At 36.2% G+C, this 12,573-nt stretch overlaps 1 protein-coding gene across 1 annotated transcript in view; it reads left to right on the forward strand.

Annotated features, from left to right (window-relative positions):
* Positions 1-12,573, forward strand: part of ARAP2 (ArfGAP with RhoGAP domain, ankyrin repeat and PH domain 2) — a 148,742-nt gene that overhangs the window by 111,869 nt on the left and 24,300 nt on the right. The window contains exons 20-24 of the mRNA XM_072406872.1: positions 2,014-2,161; positions 2,242-2,310; positions 3,361-3,441; positions 4,947-5,064; positions 6,586-6,711. Coding sequence (XP_072262973.1) covers positions 2,014-2,161; positions 2,242-2,310; positions 3,361-3,441; positions 4,947-5,064; positions 6,586-6,711 — 542 coding nt within the window. The remainder of the gene's footprint in view (positions 1-2,013; positions 2,162-2,241; positions 2,311-3,360; positions 3,442-4,946; positions 5,065-6,585; positions 6,712-12,573) is intronic.

A 12,573-nucleotide genomic window follows, 5' to 3' on the forward strand; every position in this document is an offset into this window, starting at 1 on the left:
TTGTATTGATCATTGTATGTTTATCCTCATATAAACCCTAATCCAACTTTTAAAAAAATGTTTAGCACTCCCAGGATTGCATGATGCTCTGTGTCATTCTACCTGTTTCCCCTCCCTATTTTGGAGGTGCACAACCTGGACTTACAATAATGCTACACAAAATAACGAGATATTACATACCCACCTTTATGTGCAGCAGCAAGGACAGCCTACCATCAAAGGAAAGAAATAGAGGACAGTAACCCTGCATGTACTTTGACTATCAGGATTTAGCTAAAAAGGACATACACCTTTGGTTACATTTATAAGTTTAGCAGTACTATTATTTTAATATTTTTGAATATTATTTATTTATATAATGTAATCATCATTCCTGGTGTTGAAAAAAATTAAGGGGCTATAGCTAAAGCCTAGTTGAACAGCTAAACTCCACAATTGAATGGCTCACCTAGAATTTATGACATAGAAGTGGGAGAAAGGAGATAGCCCTACCTTTTTAATCTAACAGACAATATCATCCTTTCCCAACCTTTTTGACATAAAGGGACCCTTGAAATAACTTTCAGATCTTCAGGGAACCCCTTCTATAATTACTATCTCCACAGCTCAAAGTACAAAAGCATTGGTAGAGAGAAGAATGCCTCTTACATTGATGCCCAATGGAAAGGACGTCACCCTTTCAGATTGTCAAAATGATCATTGGTGTCAGTTAGGCTGACCCAGGAGGCACAGCTTGCACATTGCACATGGGACCCGTAACAACTTCTGGAGGAACCCTGTTGAGAAACAATGGTCTAAGGGGTATAATCAAGATTTAAGGGGATTTGGCAAACAACTCACTAGGTGGAAACACATATCTTAAGTATACTGCAGAATGATATAGGAGCAAGTAAGTTGTTAGGTCAGATTATATACTTGGTTGGTTTTTAAGTTGTGTCTGAAGATAGCAAGAGTAGGAAGCTGTGCCAGAGGATAAGAAAAACTTAAAAAATCATCTTTGTGAGAATCAAAAGAGATGACTACAAATGAGAGGAAGATATTAATAGTAGATTAGAGGTTGTATTCATAGTGGTATCTAGACACAATTTTGTAAAAAGTATCCAGACTGTAGAGAGCTTTGTGAGTAAGAGTTAGAATCTTGAAGGGTATCTACTGTATGATGGCTAACCAGTTGTGGGACCGACAGAGAAGGTCCGTTTATAGAAGCAAAACAAGAGATATGTAGTACAGTTAAGGATGGACTCTAAAAGAGCCAGGTGGTTTATGGGTAGCCCACAGAGAAGGGTGTTGCAGTAATAGTTTACTTTATATCATGAGTAAGTAGGGGAAATTCAAAAGTTGTTTTTAGGTGAAGATGACAGGACAAAATTTAGACATATTCTTTTGAAACAAATAAATGTGTACACCATACAAAATAAAGGTGAATTGCCAAAAAAAAACAATTATGGAGAATAGTACTCAAGCAATCTGAAAAGGGTAAAGCTTCCTGCACACATCAGATTAAGGTCACCCAAGATGAACAGTCAAGTTTGTCTTGGGCAAAAGTCTGACTTGTACGGCGCTGTTTATCAGTCTGCCAGTGGATTGATGAAAGACTTATTAGGAAAGAAGGTTGTCCTTTCATGGGGGTACTGCACACTTCTCCTCTCCCTTTCCTCCCCATAGAACAGAAGGGTGCTGTGAGTACAGTGCTTTTTTGTTCATCCACCACTGGTAGTGATCATAAAATATCTGTGACAGTAATCTGACATGTATACATGGCCTAATAGCACAAAGTAAAAAATACTCAAAGTATCCATTTAGTTTCCCACCATGCTTCCAGGCATTATTACAAAAGAGGCACCTAGGAAACAAATTCCTTTTTGCATTCATAAGTCTAGGGTGTTAGGAGCTTTCAATAGTGTGATCCTTGATTAAAATATCCAGGTTATTTTATTGAAAAAAAAAGTATGCACTAGACATAAATAGCTTACATCGGTTTTGTTTCTTTTATTTATTTATGGGTATTTATAGGATACAGAAATGCCATGATGTCAACCACCTGGATACACGTGTTTTGGCTCAGACCTTTGCATCTTACCTCTTTCAAACCAAAGGACATCATGATAAGGAGGTTTCTGTTGTAGAGGAGCTCATTCAATTTTATGCAGAGATTTTTGATGTAAGTAACATATGTCAGATTTACACTTTTAAGGGTAATATTTATATTACATTGTAATCGACATACCTTGTTCTTTAAAGGTTAGCGAGATACAACTAAAGCAGATGGACATTGAAAACTGTTTTATCACCAAGTGGAATGACGCTCAGGTAATATATGTGTATACAAGATTTCCTAATGCAAAGTGCTGTTTTTTCAGGATTTCCTATTTACTCAATAGTGTTTGTTTGGTGACTGGCTGAAAGTGTCAGTATATTACTCCTATGATGTAAACATAAATAAGTGTAATTTAATATTTATCTGATCAGCTCTTTTCAAAACAGAAACAGCTAAATATGTCAGATGATTGACATCCTCTTCCTTTCTTTATAAAGATTTGTTTAGATTTTTAATTAGCAGTAACAAAGGGCAAAACTAGTGCTGGGCATTCCAATTAGAAAACCAAGCATGTTCTGCATAAAAACTGTTGTGGAAGTACAATTTAATAAAATAATCTTGCAGGCAAACTCTTAAAGGTCTAGGCTAGGGAATGACTGAGCGTTTATACAGAGATTAGGCATGAAATTATGGTACTTAATGAAACAATTGCAGGTTAAAGAATATTTTTAGAACATGGGCCAAGATTTTAAAAAAAAGTCTTATAAATCTCTACAGACCTTATTCTTTTGAAGAGTTCTTGGAATAGGTTTACAATATAATGGACTCTCGAAAGTGAATTTTTATCCTGAAGCTGATCACAGATATGCTTTTGGTTTATGGGCATCAATGTAAGCACCCAGAGGAATGTAAATGTAAGATTACGGTCTATGTAATTGATGGTAACCTAAGCTTAGATCACAGCACTACAGAGTTTTGTGTCTGCGTTAACAAGTTTATTTGAGATCTCTTCCTAGAAACTCTCACCATGAGTTCAGTACAATTCCTTTGAAAAAGAAACTCAGAGCTGCTGATTGGACTAGATGACTATTACAATTTTTAAACCAGATGAGTTTAACATCATATTTTCATTTTGTTATTAAATATGGAAACAACAATGTAACATCATATTAGAGCTCATTACTTTCCCCTGACGGTAAAAACTATTGTTGGAGCACTAATGTTGTAGCAAACACTTATATTTCTGTGCATGTACTGTATACAACTTCTATATTTGTGCATTATCATTAGAATAAGTATTAATGTAATGGCATTTATTTCAGATCCAAATTCCCCAGAGTGGTGACGTGTTGCTTGATGTGTATTTGGAAAAAAAAGATCCTGACACGTGTGTGATTATTAGAGTAAGCTCTAAATGAAAACTAAAAATATTATTAATATCTGTTACAGATACATTTGCTTTCTCCTAATATTTTCGGACAAACTTATATATGCTTTAGTGTATTTACATATTCAAAGACCCAGTTGCATATAGTATACAGGGACTTTAAGTGTTCTGCTAGTAGCTATTAATAAAAAACCCTTTTGCAATATATTTATATTTTGGTATGGTTCTGTTTTTCTTATTTGTTATAGTTTTGCAGTGATATAATCCAAATCATTTAGGCCAAGGTCAGAAAGGTGTTTGTCAACCATGTTACCTAGCTTTCAGTTGGGGACTTCAGTTCAAAATGTTTACTTGATCAAGACACAAGCCATTTTTGCTCCTCTTTGTTTTTCCATCTTCTACTTGTCTGTCCCTCTGCATGTGTCCAGGTCTCATTAAATGGTGGTGTAAATCTTACCCCACTTCCTGGTACCCCTTGGATTTTTAGATAATCAGAACATATCATTTGATTTGCATAACATTGGAGGATGCCAAGTACTAAAATGCAACTAAACCTTGAGAACCGTAAATGTATTTATTTAAAAAAATCACTAAAATGATCATACTAACACACCTTAGTGTCTACTTTCACCTGCTGGGAATCTGAAAGCTTTCACTTTTGGTTTTGACAGAGGTTTGCAAGTTTTGTTTATAGTTTAACTTTTGGCATTACATCCAATGCTTTATGGCAGGGGTGTCAAACTCTGACCCGAGGGCCAAATCTGGCCTCCAATGTCCTTTTTTTGCCCCCCAAAGGAATCCTAAATATGAACTGCAGCTGGCCCACCCACTGCATCGAAATAGTGCTGCTACTATGATTCTCGGCATCACCCACGTCTATAGACCAGCGGGCTCTCTGCCTATGCGTGGCCCCACATTGGACTGTTTAATAGACTCAAATATAGGCAGGAATTTTAGTAGCGGTGTTATTTCAATGAAAAGGGAGTTCCACTCATAAGATTTAGCCCCGCATTGGCCGCATCTGGAATTTCCAGCTCTCCCCCTCAGCTGTAATTTTCCTTGCTACTCCAAGGCATGGACTTGAATGATTGGATTTTCATGGAAGAATATTGTTATTATTATTGTTAGCCTGTGCAAAAAGGTTACCATTGAAATTCAACTCAGAAGGCTACAAATAGAGAAAGATAAGATTTAAAAAAAATATTAAAATTAAAATATTAAAAAAATATTTATGCCTCTTTGTCTATTGTTGGCTTGAAGAGGAATTTTGGAGTTGAATTTCACCTAGTGAAGTATTCTGTACTCTACAAGCAACCATTGCTTTTTTGTGATAACATCTGTTTATGGCTCAACAGTTGCTTACACTTTAACAATTAAAGTGTCTGATTACATACTTACCAAAAAAAATACTTACTAATACTGGATACATACTGCATAAGGGTAATGTAACTTTCTTATTTTCCTTTTATTACAGCTATGCTTTTGCCCCTGCTAAATAAATGTCTTCTGATTCTATTTTAGGTGTCATCAACTATGATTGCAGCAGAGTTAACCAGTTGTGTAGCTGGTATAAAAAATATCACTTTGTCTAATGAAATGCTTTGGACCACATTTGAAGTCATCGAGCATGGGGAGCTAGGTGTGTTGTCCTTATATATTTTTCGAAAAAAATGTTTTTACCAAAATGTAAAGGGTCATAAACTTGAATAAGGCTACGTACACACGTGCAATAATTGTAGTTGGAAACAAATGATCTGTGACCAATCATTCGATAATCATTAACAAAAAAAGTGTACAATGACAGGCCAACGACGACAATGAAAAAGGAATGTTGCTGCAAACAAACCATCGTCCTGGCAGATTTGTTTGTGCGCCAGTCGTTCGCTATGTGTTGTGTGTACGGTCGTGAAGGGAATTGTGGATGGTTCTGCAATACACTTTCTCCAGTGCACGTCACTTCCTGCATCGTTCAAATGAATAATCGTTGAACTGTCGTTAGTCATTCGTTAGTCTAACGACAATTATTGCATGTGTGTACTTAGGCTAAGTCAGAAGTGCATGTCTTGTTGCTCGTATTAGACAAAAGGGTATTTATTTATTTGTTTTTTAAAGGTGGACCTTATTTGTTGTTTGATAGCGTTGATAGAGCAGTAACATATTGGATTCCCACATCTCCAAAAAACATGTATCCAAAACTTCTCTTCCAGGGAAGCCTCAATCTAGTCCATCTTAAATAGACAGTTTAATTTTTCTAAGAAAAGAGTGAGAATGGGGGGGTTTAGGTATGTCCTACAAACAATTTATGTGATGTAGTTTTTTTGGCCAGTAATGCAGAAACAATAAAATAGATAAGAGTTTCTCACAACCTTTTACAATTTAAACCCCATCCAAATCTAAAGCCCTGAAGGTGGCCCAAGGGGGAGACAGGTGTAAGTAATTTACCAAGTGGTTCAGGGCATACAGACTGACTGACTTCCAAAAAGTATCTATTTTTGAACAGCTCCAAAACTGTAACTTATATGATGTAAGTCAACCTCCCCAATACCGCACCTAAGATGCTAAGCACCACGAAAGGTTTTTAACCTTATCTTCCTGTACACTAAGGAGGTAATGGCTTTCCAAGACCTGTGGAAGCGGTTACTCCATTTACTAAACCCCATCCATTTCTCACTTTAATTAATGGTTTCTTTGACACTAAGGTAGACATCTGCCAATACCCTCTATGGTGTTCAGTGTTGATAACATTCAGTCCAAAGGGTTATTCCAGTCCCTAGAGAAAAGCTTTTGAATAATAGAGAATACATAACACTGTGTGTGGAGGTAGGCAAAGAGCTCCTTTTGTAAGAAGGGATATAAAGTCATGACTGCTTTGTGCAAAATCCGCTGTTTAGTTGAGTCATTTACAAATGATTTTACCCTTAAGACACTGAGGTGTCTATGTCACCTGAGAAAACAGGCTTTTTTCAAATGTCCTAATTACACCATCGCTAAGGACTGTTTAAGGTCTTTTGACCCCTAAAAAAAGTTTTGGAAAAACCAATGGGTTCATATGAGCAACAAATGACAAGTTTATTTTTTAAAAAAAGGAAGGTTAGAGAAACATAAAGATCAGCCATATTAGGTCATTTTCTCATTCGTAAATATATATTCTATTTTACAGAACGTCCCATGCATTTTAAGGAAAAGGTATTGGAAACAGTTTTGGGATGGAGCATGCTTTCTGACCCTGGAAGTGCATATCTGCTTGTAAAACCTCTTATCGCCCTGGAACGTCTGATTCATTTTGGTGGGTTACATTTTTATTTATTATAAACACACAAGCATTCTTACAATAAGACAATTTTTAAGATTTCCCTTTTTATTTAGAAAGACATGAAACTTTTGGTTATAACTGTAACATTACTTGTACCCAAATTAACACATAACATCTGATGATCTAGTTGAAGAAAACGGTAAGTGCATTCTTAAACCAACTTTCAAACCTACACCTACCCTTTTTCACTCCACTAATTTCAGCAGGGAGGTAGTTGGTATATAAACAGTAGGGATCACTCATAATGGATGGTTGTTGGTAATAATGATATATATCAAGGAGATATTGATTAATAGTGTATAACTGACTTGAAATAGTAACAAACCCTCATAGTAAACATTATAACTCTTTAATTACTACAAATATATTGCACATGTATTTCATATGTTTTAAAACTAGTTGCAACATTTACTCATAACCTTATCACATGCACGGTTACAAGACTTCTCTAGAGCTGCCCTAACTCTCTGGAATGGTCTTCCTCGTCCTATTTGGCTTGCTCCTACTTTCTGCTCATTTAAAAGAGCAATCAAAACCCATTTTTTCAAATTTGCCTACCTGTCTTCTTTTGTCTTTTGAAACCATAACTATTTCCCACCACTACATATCTCCCATCCTATTGTGTGTGAAATTCCCCCACCTACTAGATTGTAAGCTCTTCTGGGCAGGGTCCTCTCCTCCTGTATCACTGTCTGTATAAGTCTGTCATTTGTAACCCCTATTTAATGTACAGCGCTGCGTAATATGTTGGCACTATATAAATCCTGTTTATTAATAATAATAATAATAATAATAATAAAATTAATAATAACATTTTGAATTACCTTTTTCAAATGTACATTGCTACCTTCTTAGCTCATTGTTTCCAAATTTTCAAGTCAGGGAGAGTGCACAGATTACTATATACGATTCTTGAGTTCATAACTACATCCTTCATGATCATATGTTGTCCTGCATATGTGTGCTACATTGGGCTCCTAATAAACTGAATGTGTTGCACCATCTATTCTGCACATGTGCAGCACCCTGTTGAGATTGCACATGCCTGCCAGTTTTTTTTTAGTACTGCACATAAGTGGGGCTCCTGGAAAACAGAACATGTACATACTACAATGACTATATTGTGGTTCCATAGAATCCTTGCTAGTGCATGAAGCCTTTGTTGAACACAAAGTCTAATAAAACAGTCAACAACTGGTTATTCAGATTAATGGATGGAAGAGATTTTTTTTTTTATTTACAGCCAGTATAGTTCTTACTTTTCCCTTTTATTTTCATTAGGATTTATTAAGACTTTAAAAGAGAAGAGTGTGAAGTGATGCTGAAAAGTACTCTTTTCTTATGTCAACTTTGTAGCTCATATCAATTACAGCATAATGGCCAAAATGCGTACTTAAAGTTGAAGTCCAGGGAAACCACTAATACATAACATTATATACATTTCCCACATATCACTGCCCTGTCAAGTAGGGAAACCTGATTTGGCTATCATTTTAACTTTACTTATACTTGTCCTTTCTACACCATTCCTTTAAATAGAGAGTAAAAACAGAAGCAGCACATTGATTAGCTCATTACTGTCACTTTCTTCTTCTTTTCTATGAGTTCTATAAGTATTCTTTTTGAAAACCGTTGACTGCCTAATTGTGCAGCTGGTAGCAACTGGAAGAGACTAATGTCAAGTCAGTGTACTGGTTAAATATGTTTACAAAGTAACTTTATTTTGGGGAGTTATTATTTGTGTTTGTAATTCATAGCAATCTAATTCTTTAAAGCAAACCTGTATAAACATGTTTAAATTCTGAAGTGTCATACGACTCTAATAGCTTTAGTGCCTTCTGACTCATTGACCTGGAACAATTATGTAGAACTGCAAGTGTGAGATGTGTTTTCACTTTAAATTCATACTGCATATTTAATTTGGGCACCTGAATTGAGCATTTATTGAAAACAGGAATATCCAGACAATTAGCATTTTCAAAAACAGCAGTGACAGCCTATATATAAATTTCTATCATAGTTTTTATTGGTTCGATAAAAAACAACTGTGACTTGGACTGTAGAACATTTTGAATGATTAGCAGTTGTAATCAGTTTGAATGGTTTTGAGGAGGAATTTTAGTCTGCAAACATAGAGAGTTTCCAAGTTGACAAACCACTTAAGGCAGCTAGCAATATTTAAAAGAAAGGAGATGTTCAAATAAAGAATTTACAGAATAAAAATGAAAGGTACCCAAACACTAATAAATTCTAGGAACACCTAAATACCAATAAAACGAGAATAATAAAAACAAGTGGAACATTTTATCAATGGTAATATTTTCTTTAAATTAACAAAGTTTTCTTTATTTAGTTAAAAGGTGAAAAAGCTACAGGGCATGCAGTAAACTTGACAAATTAAAGCCACATCTAGCCAATCAAACCTTCATGTTTGAAATCCACATTCATTCTAATGGGCCAGTATTGTTGGGTGTTTTCATAGTGGGCTGAAAAGAGAATACAGTCTATAAAACACAAATGCTTCCAAATGCCCCAAAACACTTGAAAACATCTATATAATATAACCACTTCAAATGCACTGATTGGAAAAAAAATTAATAGTTACAAGCATTTGTGGCTGTTTATGTGTATTAACAAGCATTTATAGACTTTTGTGAGGTGTTTTTTTATGTTTCTGGGCTTTTTTGGGGGGTGTTTATTGTCTTTTTCTCCTATTCTACATGTTCATATTGCTTGATTAAAATCCTTTCAAAAATTCTTAAAACCATTTATAAGTGTTAAAGAAATTGTAGACTTAGCTTTAAAGACCATTTTCAGAATATAATTCTTTTATATTTTAGTCATTATTCGTTATTCAATTAAATCCTTATTTAGGTTTTATGCTTTCCTAAATTTGACTTAAAATGATGATGTACAAGGTTAGCCTAAAAGAACCAATTAGCTTTAACTTTTTATCAGTTTAGAGTCTGAAGGTTGATAATTGATTGCTGTTTTCTGATTTCTGCCCTTGGCACATTGCTTGTTGTTTTTTTTAAACAAACCTGGTAATGTTAACTAAAGGACATTGAAATTTCCTGATTAGTATTAATAAGACATTTATATTAATTTAACTTCAAGGCTTTTGCATTTTAGGGAGCAAGAAGCAAATGATTAGAAATAATCAATAATGTATTAGCTGACTCGTAGCTACTTAAATGTACAAATGACAACGTGCGGCTTCAAACATGCTATTTTTACCATTTGTTATTTGATACATTTCTTTGTAACTGAGTAACACATTAATAATTTTGCAGACCATCTGTTTATTGTATGAGTGACAGGGTGAAAAAAATACAAGTCTGAGTATATTATTTCAGATTTAAAATGACTACTATGTATAACTTTAAACCAACTCAAAATTTTCTTTTTAAACTGTAATTGAAAAAGAGTATTTGAGCTAAATTTGTAAAGCATTTATTGAAAGTGTATTTAAATCTTTATTAAATGTTGTTCTTAGTATCCTTTTATTCTCATGGGATAGATTTCTGTGTATTCATTCCACGTGTGCCTGCAGCTCATTCTTACGTACAGATCAATGACATCCAAGAGGCTTTGTCAATTACGCAGAAGCCATAATCTATCAGGGTCTGACAGAGACTTAGCAGACGGACAACTAAAGTCCACAGTTCTTCTTGTAGTGCAGATAATATTTTAAAGCTACCTTTGAAAACAACAATACTGCCTAAAGTATGTGAAGAAGGAGTTTTCCTGCAAATGTAAACCACAGAAAAAAAGTACAGAAATACAACCATAACCAAGCTTGAAATGAACCTGTGGACTCAGCTTACCCTTTAGCTCTATAAAGCAATCAACCCCAAAGTGCACCAGTAGGTGCCTGTTCATATTGTCTTCCGGGTAATATAGAATTTTGAACTTATCCTCAGATCCCTTGATCCCACCGGAGATGTTGTTGATTGGATCCAGTGCCATCCTGTTATCCATGTTCGTTCAGGAAGCACTGGACGCCGCCATCTTTGTATTTTTTCCCCACCTTCTGGCTATGTCACTCGATCTTGCACTGCACAGGTGCAAGTTTGGGTAATGTAGCCTGCTGTAAAGGGGAAGGGGGGTTTCCCTCAATGTATCAAAATGTCCCTTTTATGTAAAGAAAATATTTTGGTGATAGGTCCGCTTTGATCACAACTTGCTGCAGCTCTTTCCCAAAATTTGGCCAGTGAGGTAACCCATGACATTGATTTGTGCATTATTGACCTTACGGTTCCCACTTAACATTTCTAAAGACAAGCTAAGCATGCAAACAGCCACCTGTTAAAGGCAAAAGATAACATCAATGTGTTAGTTTTAGGCCAGTTTATAATCAATAGATGAGTTATGACACCTACACAGCAACCTTTACATCAATATTATTTGGTATTATAATTCACCAATTACTATTTGGTAATTATGTTGACCGACATACAGGAAGGCCCAAGGCAAAGAAAAGACAGGTGGAGGGGTTACCGTATTTTTCGCCGTATAAGACGCTCCGGAATATAAGATGCACCCAATTTTAAAGGAGGAAAATCTAGAAAAAAAGATTCTGAAAGATTATTTCCCTTCTGATCACTCATGTGCCATTCATACCGGTATTCCCCTTCTGATCACTCATGTGCCATTCAAATTCCCTTTCTGATCACTCTGTACCTTTCAAATTCCCTTTCTGATCACTCTGTGTCATTCAAACTCCCCTTCTGTTTACTCTGTCATTCAAATTCCCCTTCTGATCACTCTGCTTTTTTTCTATTGTACGGCAGTTAGGACAGGGAACAGCAGGTGGCGCTGTGCCGGCTTCTTTCGCTTTGCTTTACAGACAGGAGAAAACACAATGCTGGCAGAGGAGAGAAGAGAGACATGCTGCAGCCAGAGACACACGTAGGATCGGGTATCGGGTGAGTATAATATTTTAAATATTTTTTTTAACACATTTGTCGTATAGGACGCACTAACTTTTCCCCCCAAGTTTTGGGGAAGAAAAAGTGCGTCTTATACAGCAAAAAATACGGTACATAACAAGGTTGGAAGTGGAAGGATTAAGGTCGCAGAGGGTTGTGGGCATGGAAAAATCATAGAGGGAATTGGATGAAGGGGAAAAGGGGGTGGGGTGAAGGGATATAAGGTGCAAGGTGAGGAAAGTTCTTGAACCTTTTGGGAGTTGGGAAAGTTTCCCATCTTCCCTCCCTTTTTCAGGAGTTACATGTAACGTTCAGGAAAACAGGGCCACTAGGGGGCGATACGGCTTGCACGGAGGTGGTGTGAGCCATGAGAAAGGCCATGGCGCAGAGTCTAAGCAGTAACCAGGTCTTCTCCAGAGCCTCTAGTGGTGAGGATGTTGCGCCGCTGGTTACTGCCAGGTTGCGGTCCTTGGGCACACCAAGGTGGGCAATATGAATCACGGTACCAAATCACAAACAGGATAGTCAAGGGTTGAGGCTGGCAGCAAGTAAGAGAGGTCAGGTCACAAGCCAGGGGTCAATTGTCAGGGATCCAGGAGACAGACACCAATGACACAGGGGCCCCTGTGGACACAGGGAACACAGGAGACACTTAGAAAAAGATGGCTATGCAAAAAAATGCACCTTGATGCTCATATTACAACCAAACATTTGTAGCTCTCCAAGAGTTTTTAGACAATTTCTGTGTAATTATTTGCTTGTGTGTTTCCTAGAAAGCCCTTGACAATGGTTTTGAAAGATAACCAAGCATTCTTTTCGACTTCTGACATTGTCCTGATGAAATGTTCATCTTTGATGAGCTGCCGAATCTGTGGACCATCAAACACACCGGCCTTTTTTTTTT

The sequence above is a fragment of the Pyxicephalus adspersus genome, chromosome 3 (assembly GCF_032062135.1).
Source record: "Pyxicephalus adspersus chromosome 3, UCB_Pads_2.0, whole genome shotgun sequence".
In the NCBI taxonomy this organism is placed as follows: domain Eukaryota; kingdom Metazoa; phylum Chordata; class Amphibia; order Anura; family Pyxicephalidae; genus Pyxicephalus; species Pyxicephalus adspersus.